Source organism: Stegostoma tigrinum, chromosome 4 (assembly GCF_030684315.1).
Source record: "Stegostoma tigrinum isolate sSteTig4 chromosome 4, sSteTig4.hap1, whole genome shotgun sequence".
Classification (NCBI taxonomy): domain Eukaryota; kingdom Metazoa; phylum Chordata; class Chondrichthyes; order Orectolobiformes; family Stegostomatidae; genus Stegostoma; species Stegostoma tigrinum.
The window spans coordinates 80361580-80382898 of record NC_081357.1 but is presented as its reverse complement, the minus strand read 5'-3'; the positions used below and the strand labels follow the sequence as shown (position 1 = coordinate 80382898).

Below are 21319 nucleotides of genomic sequence, written 5' to 3'. Positions count from 1 at the left end.
AAAGTATGGTAACAAGTTTAAATATAAATATCATTAATATTGTATTTGATAAGGCCAGAATCAGAAAGTGACCACTGATATGAATTAATCAGGTGCAGCAAGTGATCAGATTTGGGGTGGCACGGTGGATCAGTGGTTAGCACTGCAGCCTCACAGCACCAGGGACCCAGGTTCGATTCCAGCCTCGGGTTACTGTCTGCGCGGAGTTTGCACATTCTCCGTGTGTCTGCATGGGTTTCCTCCGGGTGCTCCGGTTTCCTCCCACAGTCCAAAGATGTGCAGGCTAGGTGGATCGGCCGTGCTAAATTGCCCGTGTTCAGGGGGGTTTGTGGGTTTTAGGGGGAATGGGTCTGGGTGGGATGCTCTAAGGGGTGGTGAGGACTTGTTGGGCCAAAAAGGGCCTGTTTCCACACTGTGGGGAGTCTAAAAAAAAACTGAATATAAAAAGGTTGTCATTTATTGGATGGAATACAAAAAAAAAAAGAGTAGAGAAATTCTATTGCAACCAGTGTTAATGAGATCACATCTAGAATACCATGTGCAATTTTGGTCTTGTTACTTGAAAAGGATGCAGTCACATTAGAAATAGTTCAATGTAGTCCAAAAACTATCCATAATAAAAGGATCAAGTGTATCCAGTTACAAGCGACTTTTCATTTTGATGCAGGGAATGAAACTAAAAGCTACGTAAATAGCAAGAAAAGTTCAATGACTGAAACCCAAACCATTTCAGGTTCGTAAAAAGGATTTTGAGAAAGAAAATACAATCCTCTAGATATATAAAAACACACCTTAAACCAGCATTTGTTCATCAAAAAGTAGTACTTGACACTCTCTTCTCCAAATTGTTCAGCCACATACAGTCCCATTGAACCATACTCATCATAGATGCGTTTCTTATTATCATCATTCAGAATAGCATTGGCATTGTTTATTTCCTTAAACTTTTCTGATGCACCAGGATTGTCTGGATTTTTGTCTGGGTGATACTTGAGAGCAAGCTTTCTAGTTGGAAGACAAAAAAATGACAAAAGCTTCAAAATTACAAACCAGGTACAGATGATTAAAACAAAGTGATCTTGAGCAAACAATGATAAAAATAAATATTGAGGAGATCAGGAGGCATTTGGGGAGACCGGAGAGCAGGAGAGTGAGTACACAAGACAACTAAATAGTGGAACAGTGGGTTCAGCTGTATGCTTAATTTAGAACGGGTTGGTGGGGGAGTTGCGAGTACTCAGAGATTTTAGAGTCTGCAGAATCTATGAAAAGGCGCAGGAATCTAATTTCATTCACAGCACATAAGGGCGCAGGACTGATGGCGTTGTACTTAATGCACAGTAGATTAAACAAGGTGACAGAGCTTGTAGAACAGATTGAAATTGGCAGGCATGATGTTGAGAGTTTCACAAACTTGGCTACAGAGGGGATCAGTGCTAGGATACACATCTTATTGAAAGGACAGGCAGATGGGCAGCGGCAGCAGAGTTGCCTCATTACCAAGAGATGAAATTAAGTCAACAGAAGTGATAAGGAGTTAGAAGGTGTAGCATCTGTGTGCATAGAGTTGAGGAACCACAAAGGAAAAAAATGACATGACGGTTGTAGTATACAGACCTCCTAGCAGTAGTCCTGATGTTGGGGAAAGAAAAAAAAATGAATCAGGAGATAGAAAAAGCACGCAAGAAAAGCACCAATATAATAACTATGGTGACTTCAATATGCAGGTGGACTGGAAAAGTCAGATTGGTAGCGAATCTCAAGGAAAGAAAACCATGGAATGTCTATGAAATGTTTTTTTGGAGCAGCTTGTGGCAGAGCCACCAGGACATAGGCAACTCTGGATTTGGTAATGTGTAAGTTGACAGAATTGATTAGGGAGCTGAAGATGAGGGAAAGCTTCAGGGCCAGTGACCACAATAAGGTTCCCCATGGTAGGCTCATTCAGAAGGTCAGGAGGAATGGGATACAGGGGAACTTAGCTGCTTGGATACAGAATTGGCTGGCCAACAGAAGACAGCGAGTGGTAGTAGAAGGAAAATATTCTGCCTGGAAGTCAGTGGTGAGTGGAGTTCCACAGGGTTCTGTCCTTGGGCCTCTACTGTTTGTAATTTTTATTAATGACTTGGACGAGGGAATTGAAGGATGGGTCAGCAAGTTTGCAGACGACACAAAGGTCGGAGGTGTCGTTGACAGTGTAGAGGGCTGTTGTAGGCTGCAGCGGGACATTGACAGGATGCAGAGATGGGCTGAGAGGTGGCAGATGGAGTTCAACCTGGATAAATGCGAGGTGATGCATTTTGGAAGGTCGAATTTGAAAGCTGAGTACAGGATTAAGGATAGGATTCTTGGCAGTGTGGAGGAACAGAGGGATCTTGGTGTGCAGATACACAGATCCCTTAAAATGGCCACCCAAGTGGACAGGGTTGTTAAGAAAGCATATGGTGTTTTGGCTTTCATTAACAGGGGGATTGAGTTTAAGAGTCGTGAGATCTTGTTGCAGCTCTATAAAACTTTGGTTAGACCGCACTTGGAATACTGCGTCCAGTTCTGGGCGCCCTATTTTCGGAAAGATGTGGATGCTTTGGAGAGGGTTCAGAGGAGGTTTACCAGGATGCTGCCTGGACTGGAGGGCTTATCTTATGAAGAGAGGTTGACTGAGCTCGGTCTCTTTTCATTGGAGAAAAGGAGGAGGAGAGGGGACCTAATTGAGGTATACAAGATAATGAGAGGCATAGATAGAGTCGATAGCCAGAGACTATTTCCCAGGGCAGAAATGGCTAGCACGAGGGGTCATAGTTTTAAGCTGGTTGGTGGAAAGTATAGAGGGGATGTCAGAGGCAGGTTCTTTACGCAGAGAGTTGTGAGAGCATGGAATGCGTTGCCAGCAGCAGTTGTGGAAGCAAGGTCATTGGGGTCATTTAAGAGACTGCTGGACATGCATATGGTCACAGAAATTTGAGGGTGCATCCATGAGGATCAATGGTCGGCACAACATTGTGGGCTGAAGGGCCTGTTCTGTGCTGTACTGTTCTATGTTCTATGTTCTATGAGGATCAATGGTCGGCACAACATTGTGGGCTGAAGGGCAAGTTCTAAGTTCTAAGTTCTAAGTTCTAAGTTCTAAGTTCTAAGTTCTAAGTTCTAAGTTCTAAGTTCTAAGTTCTAAGTTCTAATAGATTTCACGCGGGTGATGTGTGAGCGTGCATGGAATGAAGGCGGTAAAGAGACACAGAGGCAGATTTTAGGAGTGCGGGAAGGCAAAGACACAGGGAAAGGGGGTAGACATTTCCAACACATATCTAGAACAACATCTCCATCTTTACTAGGTATTGCTTCTATCATAATAATAGATTGCAAATCTGGACAGTAAAGCAGATCACATCACAACCATTTTTAACTGTTCAGGTCAGATACCAGCATTCAATAATCAGATGTTTGAACAGTGGGGAGAGATGTTATACTGCTGTCCAAACATCTGATTTGAATGCTGGTTCGACTGAAAAAGCAACTCAGCAAACATACAGAGATTAGTGAAAAAAAATTAGAAATTCTGTCAATGAAGCTACATTTGAATTAAATATTGCATTAGGTTGGAAGAAAAACCTGAAACCTGTAATACGGAAAATTACTGTTGGAATATGGGATTCATTTCAGCAAAGATAACTTCCCTGTATATACACTAGTCTTTTTCACCCCACCCCCCACATTCTGCTCAGTAGTTTCAGGCAGTTCAGCTGTACAAGTACTGGCTATTTGTCTATAGTTGAACATTCCTGACTACAAATTGAATTTTTTGCATTTCTTTTGTAAGCATATCCCAAATTCCCCATATGGCAGGCAACCTGTGCAAAAGGGAGATTCGTAATCCCAAGAGAGCTGAAAATGTTTGAAGTAATGGCAACACAAGTACCTGTTAATTTAAGGTCCCAAATATGACAACTTCCTGTTGTAATTGTTAACACAGTTGACAGGAGTATTGCTTTATAACCATGCAAATTTTTCAAAAACAGGTTCCACTGGAATTGCCTGGGAATTTAAACGTGCAAGAGCCAAATATTTCAAACATGGAGACCTTCAAAAATCCCCAACTCTAAAATTAGTCAGAGACTTCGCAGCGCTCCTACAAGCTAGCCTAGTTTAAAAGATACCCAGGAAAAATCTGCTCTAACACAGCCAGCACACTCTTCCCCCGCCCCATGTAGACATCTTAAACAATGCGAAAGCAAAATAAAGACGAGTCACCTTAGTGAGAACTCATTGTACTGCAAATCTGTAAACAGTGCAAGAATGCTTTGCAATTTCATATTTCAAAATATTTAATGATAAAATGCTAATCTGCTCAATGATACCAAGTTTATAGGGAAGTTACTGGAAAAATGTCAACATTGAATAATCGCAGCTTCATCTATTCATAAAGTAGTTAATTTTTCATACCGATATGCTTTTTTAATCTCTTCTGGTGTAGCACCTTTCTCCAATCCTAGTGATTTGTATAAACTTTCACCTGTTCGGGACATTGTACGTTGAAGTCGTGGTGCAGACATATTGGCAGCAGCTTGAAGAGAAATGCACGTTAATTTTACACAAATTTGTAGTATTTAAATATTAAAGCACCATCCAGTTCTTGTGGCAATATTAGGCTATACATCAGAGCCTTCTTTCCTATTAAAAAAGGATATCTTGTAATAGTTTGTTGCAATGAGGCAAATAATATTTAAAAAAAAACAAAAAACTCCATTTGACAAATACCCATTTGGAAAAGAGGACATTTTCCAATCTTGGTATCTATCAAAGACTCAGATACAAGGTTAGATCACAGATTAAACTATACCAGATTCACAGCTACTCTACCAATTATAAAAGTGGGACAGGAACAATCTGAATGGGGAGTTAATCCCCAAGCACACATGTAGCACGTGCACTCTCAAAGCACCCAATTTCACTAGTATCAGTTTAGTGCTGTGCATGTGTGTTCCAGTGGAACAGTCATAATTGTCAGTTAACTTGTTCTATTCTTTTCTACTATGGAGATTTATGAAAGAAAAATTTGAAAAAGAGAAATTTGACTGAACATCCCAGATAGTGATCATAACTCAACTAAACTAAAATCTCTAACGTGGCTAGAGGACACCAAGTTAACAAGTGACCTGCCGAGACACTGTTCTAGAGCACAGTAAGAGTTAGACATAGCTGTGCATTAATAGGTTAATACTGGTCACGGGTTTAGTTTGCAGTTGACTGGCCAACTGCAAACTACAGTCCCCTCCATTTAGAGAGAGTAACACTGAACCTGTGCATTCAATGTTGTACTGTTATTCTCATCTCCTGTGGGGTCCAAATCAGATAATGATACAACATCACAAGTGGCAAGAGCTTCTCTACTGCTAAGTCCCACATCTTCCTGTCTTAAATAAACAATGTAGTAGATGGCAGAGAGGAAGACAGACTACTTGCAAGAAGAAACAAAAATGAATCACACTAAAAAAAACACTTTGCCATTGGTCCACCCACAATGCTACGAAGCGATCAGATTCAGGGGAGGAAACTGAAACACAAGGTTAGCAAACAAAAGGGAGGTTAGAAGATGCTCTCAAAACATTTTAAGCAACAAAAGGAAACAAGGCATAAACCACTATGCATTCTTGAGGCAGCCAACATCCTTTGGGGGAAGCAAAACTGCTACCCTTGTTTGGTCTAGTCTACATATGACTCCAGACCCACAGCAATATAGTTGACTCTTAACTGCCTTCTGAAGTGACCACGGAAGCCACTCAATTCAAGGGCAATTGGGGATGCACTTGATGCCCACATCCCATGAGAGAATAAAAGATCAGGATTCTGAACAAAACATTCCAAATAACAAGAGCTCGATAAAAATATGGGGTTAGTGATTATATTAAACACAGATTCTAAATGTTGAGTAGATGAAATTATGTTGCAAAGCCGAGTTCACTGGACCAGTACCAAAGGAAGAATGAAGGAAATGTTCTCCAAGAAAAGTTTACTTTAGACCGGATGGAGAGAAATATTTGGACAATAGAGAAAAATACAACAGTAGAAATACAATTTAATGGTTTTAGTTATATAGAAATAGGCTGAAATGAAAGCAATTTAAAAGACAGTGTAGTATCCAGCATACTCACGTTTTTTTTTAGTGGACCTTAGGTTTGACAAAGAAGCAGTGACTAATCTAGTATTAAGCAATGAATTTTACCAAGTATTGCATACGTCAACACCCACCAATCCTGAACAGAATTGCAGATGATGGGGCAATTTCCAACTACACCTCTACTTCACACTTAGAACTAAGAGCTACTCTGCCATTTGTTATACAAAAACCATTGACTGCAAGTTGCATCCCACCCAAACTCAACTAGCTGACAGAGGTGTTGAAGTAGTTAGTTTTCATGAGTGCAGCAATAACAGTCAGGCACAGTAGAAAATAACAATTAGACAAGATAACCGCTACTGCGAATATAATTGCCCTGAAAAAAAAAAATCAGAGGAACTTGAGGCTAAAAAGACATCAACCTCTGGCTACACTTTTAGAATTCCTTCCTGTGATGTGAAGATCGCTGTTATTCATTTGCCCCACTATAGTTGTTTGTGGTCAGCTGAAAACATCTTGCTACAAGTCAACAGTCTTGATAGGCCACTTCAGTATGGGTTTGAGTAATCACATTGACATTCATTCACTAGTTCTAGTTCCAGATTTTGAATTTCCAAAGTTTTTGGTGAAAGCTGATTAAATTGTCATTGGTGGGATCTGAGCACATGCTCTCGGGGCTACTTATTCGTAAGTGTAATCACTCCATGACTACATTCTATGAATATATCCTAAAATTCTGAAGGATATATTAGAGGCTCTGAACACATTATTTGAAAATAGAATCTGTGTTGGTTAAGGGTAGCCAATGTAACACCTGTTCAAAACAAGGAGAACAATGGTCAAAAATATCACATGGCACCAGGTTATTGTCCAACAAGTTTATTTGAAAAAAGCGCTTTTGGAGCGTAGCCCCTTCATCAGATGATTTCTGACCTTGTCCACCCTAGTCCAACACTGGCACCTCCACAACAAAAAAGAGAAAGATAAAGGAACCAAGATGTTGAAATTCAGTAAGCTATTCTGTACTATCATAAGAGGATGCAAAATATGATAACATTAATATCTGTTTCGGAAATCCACAGGTTACTTAAGAGCAGCCAGTATTAACTAGTGAAAAAAAATATAATCAGAAAAAATGAGAAAACTAGAAAAGCAGAGGTTCAGTGCTCCATGCACAGAAGTCACAACAAGTTGGCAAACAGGTGCAAAGAAAAAAAAAACTTAAAAATGCCAATCCAATACCATTCTTCATTTCTATCCAAAAGTGATATACAGAAGCATGCATTTGCATAAACAGTAGTAGAAATTTGGTGCAGCCCCAGCCCCTCTAATCCCCACAAGCCCAAAACAATAGCTGAAGGTTAAGTCAAATTGAAATTTTCAAAGTTCAGATTGTTAACTGTGTTAACGAGTGTGGGTCAAGACAGGCTAAATTGATTAGAGATGACGCTCAACCACAAGGCTCCTGGGGTTAAATGGCATGGGCATCCTAATAGAAAAACATACTCGAGTCCAGGACTTATGCCAGTCTTCTGCAAAAACTTGCAGTTATAAAAAGCACCTTTTATACCAGATCTTCCCTCCTGAGGTCAATGCTAATATCACTAGTTTGAAAATTTAGAAGCCCAAGTTAATGCTCCGGTGACATGAGTTCACATCCTACTTTGGCTGCAAATGGAATTTAAATTCTAGAATACAAGGCTAATTTCAGTCAATAACCACAAAGCTATCAACCATTGCAATAACCTACTTAAAATCACTAATGCCCTTTAGTGAACGAAGCCGACATCCTCATCTGGCCTACTTGCAACTGCAGAACCTCAATGTATTTGAATCTTAGGTGTCCTCTGAAATGAGCTAAGAACTCCCATGCCAGTTCAAGGGCAATCAGGGATGGGAAGTCAATGCAGGCCTCGTCAGTGACATCACACATCAAACAGTAAAAAAAAAACAAACATAAAAGTCCCTGAACCCCTTGCAGCCAATGAAATGGTCTAAAGTTAGGTACTGCTGTAATGGAAAAACGTGGTACCAATTTGCACAGAGCGAGGGCTCAAGAAGAAATGAAATAATCTGGTTTTGCAATGATTGAGCTTGGTTGAAAGATCAATAAAACTGGCGTACTGTGGATAATATGAACAGAACCAGTTTGCAAGACAGAGTTTTAGCACAGTATTTTCTGGTGACTGTACAGAATGGATGTAATTTTGAATAGTGTTCAGAGTTAGCAGCTATCCTGGTCTTAGCGGAAATAAGACTGCTGCAGACAGATGTATGAAAAATAGCACCCTCAAAAATGTTGTCATGCAAAACAAATGTCTGGTTTATGCACACTAAGCTCAGTGATAGGAAGAACTGTATATACATGCTTAGAGAGTTTTGCACTGACCTCCATTCCCAGTTGACTCATTTTAAAGTACCAGATATCATATTTCAGAGTTCCTCAAAACAATTCAGTTTCTAAAATGTCCCTGAAGACTCAGTGGATCACATGCCCACTTCTAATAGCACTGTACAGATGACAGCAAGAAACAGCATAATACACAAGTGCAAAATAAAAATACTCCTCAAAGTAATATTCCCCCTTCATCAGATGAATTTGTTTATCTCACTTCCTTCACACTGTGTTTATCATCTCAACTCACTCAACATACCGATCACTATTTACATTCTCATGCCCTCTTTACAATATTCTTTCCTTCTGAGTCACCTGCACGCCTTTATTTTTTAAAAAGAATTTTAGATGAGAGGATCAAAGGGCCCAACACAGATCTTTGCAGGACCCCACCCATCACATCCTGCCAATCTGACAAAGAACAATTTATTACACATACTCATCTCACAGCCAATCCACGCTAGAATGTTTCACCTATGCCATGAGCTCCTGTTAGGCACAATGACCTTTATTAAAAGGGAAAACAAGAAGTGATCTTATTGGAACAGGAGATCCTGAGGGGGTTTAAACCGGGCTGATAGAGAGGATGTGCTTTGGCTCCCTGTAGAGTGCAGAAGAGACAGCTATTGACGACGGCAATGAAAAGGGAATTCTTCATTGAAAGTGAAGATCTTGGAGGGAATGCAGTGAAGATTTAATAAAACAATACCAAAGACAAAAAAAAACAAGTTTTTTGACGATACTTGAAAAGCTGAGGTTATGCGCCTTCAAGCAAAGATGGAGAGGGATGCTTAAAAACCTAGAAGGCCTTGACAAAGCAAATAGGAAGCAAGAAACAAAAGGCGGATTTAATACAATTGGAAAAAAATGGAAGCTTTTAAAAAGTAACAGTTGACTTGGAAGAGCGGTGGTAGTAGACTCAAGATTAACTTGAAAAATATGCTCAATTTCAAAGGGCCAGTGCAAGTACAATGGGTCAAGTGGCTATCTTTTATGGTCTACAATTCTTCCTCTGAAAATCAAACCATTCAATAAACCTTTTGCAAGTTAACTTTAAAAACACCCCAACTAAATGTTGCTATAGGTTCTAGTGATACTAATCGTGAACAAATATTTGTCCCAATTTATTACAATAAAATAAGTGTAAGTGTAAACAATTCAGAGAGAAACTACCTTTTGGAAAAAAACATCAGGCTGCCCAGAAATCTATAAACCAGTATTGATACTTATTTTGTGAAACAGTGATTCAGAAACTAGCCTCAGGTATTTTCTTCTACATTTCTCTTAGCAAGGGGACAATTTCCCTGTTATGACTGCCACAAAAATCCAGATTCAAGCCTGTGTGCTTTGTTATTTCAATATTTTCTATTGCAGAAGGGAAATGTTTCACAATGCACAGGACAATATTTATCTGGTGATTACCAAATTGCCGACTGTGGGTCCTCACTGTCCACAATTTGGCTGCTGCACTTCCTCCATTGCTACACTTGAAGTACTTAATTATCCTGAGGTGATAGGAAACAGCCATTCTTGTTAGAACTTACATCAACAAATCTGCAGTGCATCAATATAAAACTAACAAATTCAAGTCCTCAAAGTTCGTTCTTCATCCTTTTCCTCTTTACTCCCTCTTCTGAAACCAATAGACTAAGCTTTATTGATTAGTTTTTAAATTTTGCCAACACTAGCTGCAAGAGGAAAGAAGGTCACAGATGATTAATACTCCTTCATATACTAGTGTTCGGCCAGCTTTACGATGGAATTATGTTACAAAACCAACACATCTAACAAAACGCATATTCCACCTTGGAAGCCTACAACCTAATGGTCTCAACGTGGACTTGACTAGCATCAAAATCCACCCTCGCCACCCCGGCATCATCCCAAGACAAACTCTCCTGCTCATCCCTGCCTCGACTTCTCTCTCACCTATCCACTCCTGCCACTTCACTGACCAATCCCCACCACTACCTACCTGTTATCACCATCCCACCTACTTTCCCCAGCTCAACCCCCCCAATATTTATTTCAGAGCATCCTTCCCCTCCCCCATTTCTGAAAAAGGGTCCCAACCCAAAATGTCAGCTTTCCTGCTCCTCTGATGCTGTCTGGCCTGCTGTGTTGCTCCAGCTCCACACTTCTCAGGCTCCAGCATCAACAGTTCTTACTATCCCAAAGAACTGCAGATGCTGGAAAAGAGAAACAAAATCAAATTGCTAGGAAAATTCAGCTGGTCTGGCAACATCTTTGGAGAGAAAGTAGAGTTAATGTTTCAGTCCAGTGACCCCTCAGAACCCAACATATTTAAAGTCAATCAGGTCAGTCTTAAAAGCATTTTTCAAGAGAAGCAGTTGCAAGATAAGAAAAACAAACTTAGAGTGGGATACGGGTTTGGAGTGCACTGCCCGGAAGTATGGTGAAGTAAAGTTTACCTGATGGATGGTTATTTAAATAAAAACAACTTATGGGACAATGGGGAAAGTGCAAGAGCTTGGCATAAATTCAAAATACATAGACCTGGTGCAGACACAATGGGCTGAATGGCATCTTTGTGCACCGTTGTTGTGTGATTTGCATTTTTGAAAAGTGAATGCTTGCAGTTACTGAACAGCCCACCTGATCAATGGCAAAAACTACCCAGGATTGTTATTAGTAGTAATAGATGGTGATGATACATCAGCATCTTCAGGTTGGTCACCTTCACCAGCCACCAACACTTCCATCTCCAAACAGATTAATTTCCTTCTCTGATACAACTCCAATCCCAATATCACTATAATGGTGATTGCACTATGATAAGAGGACTACAGTTTAACCCTAATAGCCAATGAGAGTTAAAAGGAACAGATGATATCTAAGATCATGGAAAAGATCCAAGAACAACAGGCTTGTGTAGTGGATGATTTCTCCCTTAGGCTTAGATAGGACAGAAATTTGTTAGGTGCTTCCAGAAGGGTTTCTGGAAAAAGTTATGTAGATGGCTCACCTAGGGAAAGGGCCACAATAGACTTTATACTGGGTAATGAGTCTGGCCAGATGATCAAAGTTTCAGTGTAGGAGCATTTTGGGAACAATGCTCATAATTCTGTAAGGTTTAAGTTGGGGGAAGGCTAACTACAACAGAGTTAGACAGGAACTGGAGAAATTAGATGGGGGGGGGTGGGGTGTGGTGGCAGTTTGGTGGTAAAATGTACATCTGACATGGGAGTCTTCTAAAGGCCAGTTGATCAGCATTCAGGACCAGTATGTTCCTGTGAGGCTGAAAGAAGGACAGCAAGATTCAGGAACCCTGGATAACAAGAGATATTGAGAGATTAGTCAAAGCAAAAAAAGGTACGCATATGTGAGGTTTGGGAAATTGAAATCAGACAAGTCCCTTGTGGAAATTAAAGAGGAGCAGGAAAAAAGTTAAACAAGGAATTAGGAGGGCTAAAAGAGGCCTTGAAGAAGGGTATAGGCCCAAAACGTCAGCTTTCCTACTCCTATGATGCTGCTTGGCCTGCTATTCATTCATCTCTACACTGTTTTATCCCTTGTCCTTGGCAAAGAGTATTAAACACAGTATCTCAGCTTTTTGTACATATTAGGAGCTAGGAAAAGCATAGGTTCACTCAAATACAAGAGAGGGAATTTATGCATGGAACTAGGGTAGTGGTTCAAGGCCTATAATGTACTTCACATTGGTACAGACCAAGGTGGTGGTCACGGATAATGGTAAGATTAGGGAGGGATACACTGATATTCCAGGGAATGTTGATATTAAGGTGGTGATGGTGCTGGGTGTTTTGAAAAATATTAAGAGTAAGTAAGTCACCAAAGTATGTTGGGATTTATCTAAGGATACTGAGGGAGCCAAGGGAAGAGACTACTGGCACCTTGACAGAGATTTTGGCATCCTCTTCAGCCCCAGACTGGAGAAACAAGGGGACAGCGTTTGCTATTAACTGGAACAGAAATAATCCAGGAAATTATGATTGGTAAACCTTACATAAATCAAAGAAATTTATTGAAGATTCTTAGGGACAGATTTACTTACATTTGGAGAAGAATGGATTTAAAAGGACAGTTAATATGGCTTTGTGTGGGGAAGTTTGGGACAAGACTTGAAAGAATTTTTTGGAGGAAGTGACAAAGATGATTGGGGAGTGGTTATTTGACAGCAAATCCACATCTGACATGGGTAGGTGATGTTGTTTACAAGGACCTTACTAAAGCATTTGATAAAAGATCACTAATGATAGGCAGTTTCAGAAGATTAAGTCATATGGGATCCAGTGAGTTGGCAAGTTGTGTACAAAATTGACTTCATCATAATAGGCAGATGGTAGTTGTGGAGGGGTGTTTTTCTGATTGGGAAGTCAATGACAGTGGTGCTCCACAAGGATCAATGCTGGCACCTCTATTGTTTTATATTAAGTTTGCAGATGACAAAAGAAATTGGTGGATTTGTGGATAGTGAGGAAGTTTGTCAAAAGGGCACAGCAAAATATCAGTAGGAAAGTTGAGAGAGAAATAGCAGATAGAGTTTAAACAAAACAAGTGGGAAGTCAAATACATAAAAAAGAAAATGGCAGGACTCATCAGCATTGATGTAAAGACAGATCTTGAGATGCAAGTTCCTAGCACCCTGAAAGTGGCAAGACAAGTGGATAAGAGGTAAAGAAGGCATATGGCATGTCTGTGTTCATTGGTCAGAGTCCCCAGCACCCCTCAGGTATTATTTTCAAAACTGGGGTTCTTCCCGTACCCCGACGGATCCTTATCTCTCAAATCACAACAAGAAAGAGGCATGTATTCATATTGACATTGTTTGTGGCATCTTGGTGTGTGAACTGACTGCCGTGTTTCGTCTACATATTTTCCGAAGGAGCGTCAGCGATTTCAAATGGCTTTTGATAACCACTGAGGGTACTGTATACAGAGATAGTAAAAAATGCTAGATAATAAAATGTGAGGCTGGATGAACACAGCAGGCCCAGCAGCATCCCAGGAGCACAAAAGCTGACGTTTTGGGCCTAGACCCTTCATCAGAGAGTGGGATGGGGTGAGGGTTATGGAATAAATAGGGACAGAGGGGGAGGCGGACCGAAGATGGAGAGAAAAGATGATAGGTGGAGAGGAGAGTATAGGTGGGGGAGGTAGGGAGGGGATAGGTCAGTCCAGGGAAGACGGACAGGTCAAGGGGGTGGGATGAGGTTAGTAGGTAGGAGATGGAGGTGCGGCTTGGGGTGGGAGGAAGGGATGGGTGAGAGGAAGCTCAGGTATTGGAGGCAGAGACAGGCTGGACTGGTTTTGGGATGCAGTGGGTGGAGGGGAAGAGCTGGGCCGGTTGTGTGGTGCAGTGGGGGGAGGGGACGAACTGGGCTGGTTTTGGGATGCGGTGGGGGAAGGGGAGATTTTGAAACTGGTGAAGTCCACATTGATACCATTGGGCTGCAGGGTTCCCAAGCGGAATATGAGTTGCTGTTCCTGCAACCTTTGGTTGGCATCATTGTGGCACTGCAGGAGGCCCATGATGGACATGTCATCTAAAGAATGGGAGGGGGAGTGGAAATGGTTTGAGACTGGGAGGTGCAGTTGTTTATTGCGAACCAAGCAGAGGTGTTCTGCAAAGCGGTCCCCAAGCCTCTGCTTGGTTTCCCCAATGTAGAGGAAACCACACTAGGTACAATGGATGCAGTATACCACATTGGCAGATGTGCAGGTGAACCTCTGCTTAATATGGAAAGTCATCTTGGGGCCTGGGATAGGGGTGAGGGAGGTGTGGGGGCAAGTGTAGCATTTCCTGCTGTTGCAGGGGAAGGTGCCGGGTGTGGTGGGGTTGCGGGCAGTGTGGAGCGAACAAGGGAGTCACGGAGAGAGTGGTCTCTCCGGAAAGCAGACAAGGGTGGGGATGAAAAAATGTCTTGGGTGGTGGGGTCGGATTGTAGATGGTGGAAATGCCGGAGGATGATGCGTTGTATCTGGAGGTTGGTGGGGTGGTGTGTGAGAACGAGGGGGATCCTCTTTGGGTGGTTGTGGTGGGGGCGGGGTGTGAGGGATGTGTTGCGGGAGACGCGGTCAAGGGCGTTCTCGATCACTGTGGGGGGAAAGTTGCGGTCCTTAGTGAAAGGTAAGGCTGTTAGAATTAGAGAAAAATGGATGAATAAGGATTTCGAGGTTCTAGTCAAGAATAAAAAAAAAAAAAAAAAAAAAATCGGGGTGAGAGGGATGTGTTGCGGGAAACACAGGAGACGCGGTCAAGGGCATTCTCGACCACTGTGGGGGGAAAGTTGTGGTCCTTGAAGAACTTTGAAGTCCCTTGTTCGCTCCACACTGCCCTCCAACCCCACCACACCCAGCACCTTCCCCTGCAACAGCAGGAAATGCTACACTTGCCCCCACACCTCCTCCCTATCCCAGGCCCCAAGATGACTTTCCATATTAAGCAGAGGTTCACCTGCACATCTGCCAATGTGGTATACTGCATCCATTGTACCTGGTGTGGTTTCCTCTATATTGGGGAAACCAAGCAGAGGCTTGGGGACCGCTTTGCAGAACACCTCCGCTCGGTTCGCAATAAACAACTGCGCCTCCCAGTCACAAACCATTTCCATTCCCCCTCCCATTCTTTAGATGACATGTCCATCATGGGCCTCCTGCAGTGCCACAATGATGCCACCCGAAGGTTGCAGGAACAGCGACTCATATTCCGCTTGGGAACCCTGCAGCCCAATGGTATCAATGTGGACTTCACCAGCTTCAAAGTCTCCCCTCCCCCCACCGCATCCCAAAACCAGCCCAGTTCATCCCCTCCCCCCACCGCACCACACAACTGGCCCAGCTCTTCCCCTCCACCCACTGCATCCCAAAACCAGTCCAACCTGTTCTTCCTCTCACCCATCCCTTCCTCCCACCCCAAGCCGCACCTCCATCTCCTACCTACTAACCTCATCCCACCTCCTTGACCTGTCCATCTTCCCTGGACTGACCTATCCCCTCCCCACCTATATTCTCCTCTCCACCTATCTTCTCCTCTATCCATCTTCAGTCCACCTCCCCCTCTCTATTCCAGAACCCTCACCCCATCCCCCTCTCTGATGAAGGGTCTAGGCTCAAAACGTCAGCTTTTGTGCTCCTGAGATGCTGCTGGGCCTGCTGCGTTCATCCAGCCTCACATTTTATTATCTCGGATTCTCCAGCATCTGCAGTTCCCATTATCACTAGTAAAAAATGCTGATGCCGGAGTCAGATATAACACTGTGGACCTGGAAGAGCACAGCAGGCCAGGGAGCAGAGGAGCAGGAATGTACCGTATACAGGCCTTTTCAAATTCCTCTCTTCGTACCCTCTACTCCAAGGACAAGACTCCTCCACCCCACAAGACCCCTCAACATACCTGACAGGGTCTCCTCGTGGATGAGCAGGAGGTCTACATCTCTCGCTTAATCACTGATGCAAAAACAAAAGACACCAGCCAGCACGCTCAACTCGATACTCTAGATCGAGCCCTGTCCACTCAGGTCCAGTAGAGAGAGGAGTAAGTTTCTTACCTTCTGCTATAGACGGCGGCTCCGGGCCCCGGTCTGAGGGCTATCAGATACTTCGAGCTACCCCAGGCCCCAATCTAATTGCGAGCGGTCGGTCAATCAGTGAGTGAGATATTCCGAACAGATAATCGTGTTCGACCCCAGGAAACAGGCACTGAATCGCCGGAAGTGTCTCTTGATGTTCCGGTTCCGGGAGGTGGCGTGTCATTTTATTGTAAAGATATGAGATTCTCCACGAGATGTTTCAATGTCACCTCTGTCATTGAAAGAGCAAGTTTTTATAGTTCCTGATTAGCCACATCGTTATTTTGACTAACCTTGTCCGCTGCATAATGAATTAAAAGTCAGATCGATCCATGAGGGACCCTAGCGACCCGTGCCCCCCGGATGAAATTTGTCCTGAGTTAAAACTCATGCACGAATGTGTCCCTGCGAACGGCCCCTAGTGACTTGCCCTCTGACTACATTCCTAATTGTGATAATTGTCCAATTAAAATAACATACTGCAAATGCTAAAGGTCTGAAATATAAAAAGAGTGCGCTGGAGAAACCAGTCGGGCGTCTGTGAAGAGAAAAGCAATATTAACGGTCCAAGGATAGTAGGAATCGCAGATGCTGGAGAATCTGAGATAACAAGGTGTAGAGCTGGATGAACATCGCAGGCCAATCAGCATCAGAGGAGCAGGAAAGTTGACGTTTCGGGTCTGGACCCTTCTTCAAAGAGAAGGGCTTTCTGAAGAAAGTTCCAGACCCCAAACGTCAGCTTTCCTGCTCCTCTGATGCTGCTTGGCCTGCTGTGTTCATCCAGCTCTACACCTTGTTATCTATCAATGTTTCAAGTCTGATATGACTTTTCCAGAAGAGTTATATCGAACTCTTCTGTGCTACTCCACAGATGATACCCGATCACCCGGTTTCTCCAGCATTTTTGGTTTTAAACGTGCCCGTTGCCAACTAGATGAGGATTTTTAGTAACAGGGTCACCACCATCCAGGTGCAGAGCAGCAATTCAGAGCAGACTGATGTGGTCATGTTTGGAACATTCTGGCTATGTAGATAGTAGGAACTGCTGAAGATGGAGTCTGAGGTAACAAGATGTGGAGCTGGATGAACACAACAGGCCAAGTTTTTTTTTTCTGAAGAAAGGTCCAGACCTGAAACGTCAGCTTTCCCGCTCCTCTGATGCTGCTGCGCCTGCTGTGTTCATCCAGCTCCACATCTTGTTATCTAATGCTAAGTAGACTGGGTGAATTTGTGCAGCACATCTTGCAGATGGTACACTCTATTGCTATTTGACATCAGTGGTAGAATAAGTGAATATTCATGAATGTGGTGCCAATGAAGTGGACTGTCTGGGTGTGGTAAAGCTTCTTGAATGTTGTAACGGCACTCATCCAGTCAAGTGGAGAGTATTCCCTCACTGATTTCCGCCTTGTAGATGGGGGAGCTGATGGCCTAGTGGTATTATTACCGGACTATTAATCCAGAAGCCAGTGGTGTTCCACAGGGATCTGTGCTGGGATTAATGTTCTGGGGATTTGGGTGGAATTGGAATTCAATAAAAAAATCTGGAATTAAGGGGCTAATAATGACCATGAATCTATTGTCAATTGTTGGAAAAACCCATCTGGTTTGCAAATGTCCTTCAGGGAGAGAAATCTACCATCCTTCCATGGTCCGGTCTACTTGTAAGTCCTGACCCACAGCAATGTGGCTGACTCTTACCCACCCTTTGGGCAATTAGGGATGGGAATAATGTTGGCCTAGGCATCAATGTCCTAATCCTAAAAAAGATGGACAGGTTTTGGTGAATCAGCAACATTGCTTGCTGCAGGATTCTTAATCTCCAACTCGCTTTTGTAGCCATAACATTTATCTGGCTAGTGCAGGTCAATTTCTGGTCAATAGTAACCCTACAATGTTCATAGTCAGGGATTCAGTGGTGTTAAAGCCACTAAATTTCAAAGAGTGATGTTTAGGTTCTCTCTTAGTCTCCTTTAAACTTTCCCCCTTTCACCTTAAATCAACGCACCCTAGTATTTGTCATTTCCATCTTGGGAAAGAAACTAGGCTGACCGTGGTTTTCTTAATTTAATATACTTCTATCAACATCACCCCACAGCCTTCCACGCTCAGACAAAAACAACCCATGTTTGTCCAACATCTCCTTATAGTGAACGCAACCCAATCTGAATCCAGGTAATTATCAGGTGAGCCTGATGTCAGTGGTAGGGAATCTGCTGGAAAAGATACTGAGGAATAGGATCTATTCGTATTTGGAAGAAAATGGGCTTATCAGCGATAGCCAACATGGTTTTGTGCAGGGAAGGTTATGTCTTACCAACTTAATAGAATTCTTTGAGGACGTGACAAAGTTGATTGATGAGGGAAAGGTTGTAGATGTCATATACATAGACTTCATTAAGGCGTTTGATAAGGTTCCCCACCGCAGGCTGATGGAGAAAGTGAAGTCACATGGGGTTCAGGGTGTGTTAGCTAGATGGATAAAAAACTGGCTAGGCAACAGGAGACAGAGTAGTATTGGAAGGGGGTTTCTCAAATTGGAGACCTGTGACCAGTGGTGTTCCACAGGGATCTGTGCTGGGACTACTGTTGTTTGTGATATACGTAAATGATTTGGAGGAAGGTGTAGGTGGTCTGATTAGCAAGTTTGCTGATGACATGAAGATTGGTGGTGTAGCAGATAGTGAAGGGGACTGTCAGAGCTTACAGCAGAATATAGATAGACTGGAGTTGGGCAGATAAATGGCAGATGGAGTTCAATCCGGGCAAATGTCAGGGTGATGCATTTTGGAAGATCTCTAATTCAAAAGCGAATTATACAGTAAATGGAAAAATCCTGGGGAAAATTGATGTTCAGATCTGGGTGTTCAGGTCCATTGTTCCCTGAAGGTGGCAACGCAGGTGAATAGTGTGGTCAAGAAGGCATACGGCATGCTTTCCTTCATCAGACAGGGTATTGACTATAAAAGTTGACAGGTCACGTTACAGTTGTATAAGACTTTGGTTCAGCCACATTTAGAGTACTATGTACAGTTCTGGTCGCCACATTACCAAAAGGATGTGGATGCTTTGGAGAGGGTGGAGAGGAGGTTCACCAGGATGTTGCCTGGTATGGAGAGCGCTAGCTAGGAAGAAAGGTTGAGTATATTAGGATTATTTTCATTAGAAAGATGGAGATTGAGGGGGGACCTGATTGAGGTCTAAAAAATCATGAGGGGTATAGACAAGGTGGATAGCAAGAAGCTTTTTCCCCCAGCGTGGGGGACTCAATTACTAGGGGTCATGAGCTCAAAGTGAGAGGAGGAAAGTTTATGGGAGATATGCGTGGAAAGTTCCTTATGCAGAGGGTGGTGGGTGCCTGGAACACATTGCCAGCAGAGGTGGTAGACGTAGACACGATAGTGATATATCAGGATGTATAGATATTACCACCATATCTATTTGGCTTGGCATTTTTAGGGATTATAAACTTTCACTCGATTGTTGTTTTAAATTGATGCTCTGAAGGGTCTTGCCATTTCCTGCAAACATGCATCTTACCTTTGACTGCTCAAGATACATTACCTCACACTTGTCCAGATTAAACTGCATCTGCCATTTCTCCACCCAACATTCCAACTGATCTATATCCTTTGATAACCCTCTTCATTATCCACAACTCCATCAGTTTTCATGTCATCCGCAAATTTACTAATCTGACCACCTACATTTTCATACAAATCGTTTATATATGTTACAAACAACAGAGGTTCCATCACTGATCCTTGTGGAATACCACTAGTTAGAGAAACACCCAGTCGCAACTAATTTTGTTTTCTGTGACCAAGTCAATTTTGTATGCAACTTACCAACTCACTGTGGATCCCATATGACTTAGTTTTCTGGAGGAGCTTTGTCAAAAGCTTTAGTAAAGTATATGTAAACAACATCTGCCTTATTCTCATCAATCATCTTTATTACTTCCTCAACAAACTCATATTAAGTTTGTGATATAAGACACCCGTAAAGAAATGTAAACTATTCCTAATAAATCCAATCTTTTCCAAATTAGAGTAAATCTTGTCTCTAAGAATCTTGTCCAATAATTTCCTTACCACAGATGTAAGGCTCACTGGCCTATAATTCTGTGGATTACCTCTGTTGCTCTATTTAACAAAGGAACAACATTTACTATTCTTCAATCTTCTGGGACCTTGCCTAAGGCTGAAGAGGACACAGAGACCTATGACAAGACTCCCGCAATCTCCCTTGACTCCTTCAGTATCCATGGATGGATTCAATCAGGCATTGGAGATTTATCTACCTTAATGTTTTTAAGACACCCAAGATTGCCCCCTGATATGCCCTAGAATATCAATAATACCCCTTCCAAATCTTACCATCATCCACATACCTCTCCTTAGTGAATACTAATGCAAAGTATTCACTAAGGACTTCATCCACTTTCTGTGGTTCCAAGTATAAGTTCCCTCCTCTGACCCTGAGTTGACATACACCTTCCCCAGTTATCCTCTTACTCCTAATTTACATACAAAATGTCTTAGGATTTTCCTTAATCCTACATGTCAAGGACATTTCATGGCCCTTTCTCACCTTCCTAATTCCTTGTTAAAGTTCTTTCCTGGAGATGATCATTATCTGGCATATGGTGGCAGGAAAGTTACTTGCCACTTGTCAGTCCAAATGTGCACCATTGGTGAGTTTGAATACAGATTGCTTCAGTATCTGAGGAGCAGCAAATGATGCTGAACATTGTGTAGACATCAGTGAACATATCTACGTGGAGGCTCTTTATGAAACATCTGAAGACTGTTGGGTCTAAGTCACAGCTCTTTGAAATTTCTGTAAAGGTATCCTGGAGCTGCAATATTTTCAAGAACGACCATCGTCTTCCTTCAGTCAGTTATGACTCCGAACAAAATTTCATTGACTCTAGTTTCTCTAGGGCTCTTCAGTGCCACACTTAAGTCAACCCAGCCATTGATGACAACAGCAATCATTCTCATCTTTTTTCCATATTTGAATGAAGGCTGTAATAAGGCCAGGAATTGAGTGGCTCTGGCAAAACCCAAACAGAGACCATATTATTGCTGAGCAGGTACTGCTGGATGGTATTTCTTTCCATCACTTTACTGATAATCAAAAGCAAACTAATGGAGTGGTAATTGGATTTGTCCTACTCTTCGTGCAGAGTTCACACCTGGGCAATTTGTCACATTGCAAGGTAGATGCCAGTACTGTACTTGCACTGGAACTCCT

The 21319-nt window shown here is 42.4% G+C and overlaps 1 protein-coding gene across 3 annotated transcripts in view; it reads right to left on the bottom strand.

The window, feature by feature from the left end:
• Positions 1–16288, bottom strand: part of dnajc5ga (DnaJ (Hsp40) homolog, subfamily C, member 5 gamma a) — a 45453-nt gene extending 29165 nt beyond the window's left edge. The window contains exons 1-3 of one of the 3 annotated variants that reach the window (XM_048531107.2): positions 16040–16288; positions 4438–4558; positions 792–1005 (exon numbers count right to left, since the gene is read on the bottom strand). In XM_048531107.2, coding sequence (XP_048387064.1) covers positions 792–1005; positions 4438–4547 — 324 coding nt within the window. In that variant the 5' untranslated portion in view covers positions 4548–4558; positions 16040–16288. The remainder of the gene's footprint in view (positions 1–791; positions 1006–4437; positions 4559–16039) is intronic. The other 2 variants (XM_048531105.2, XM_048531104.2) reach the window with 2 other exon arrangements.
• Between the last annotated feature and the right edge of the window lie 5031 nt (positions 16289–21319).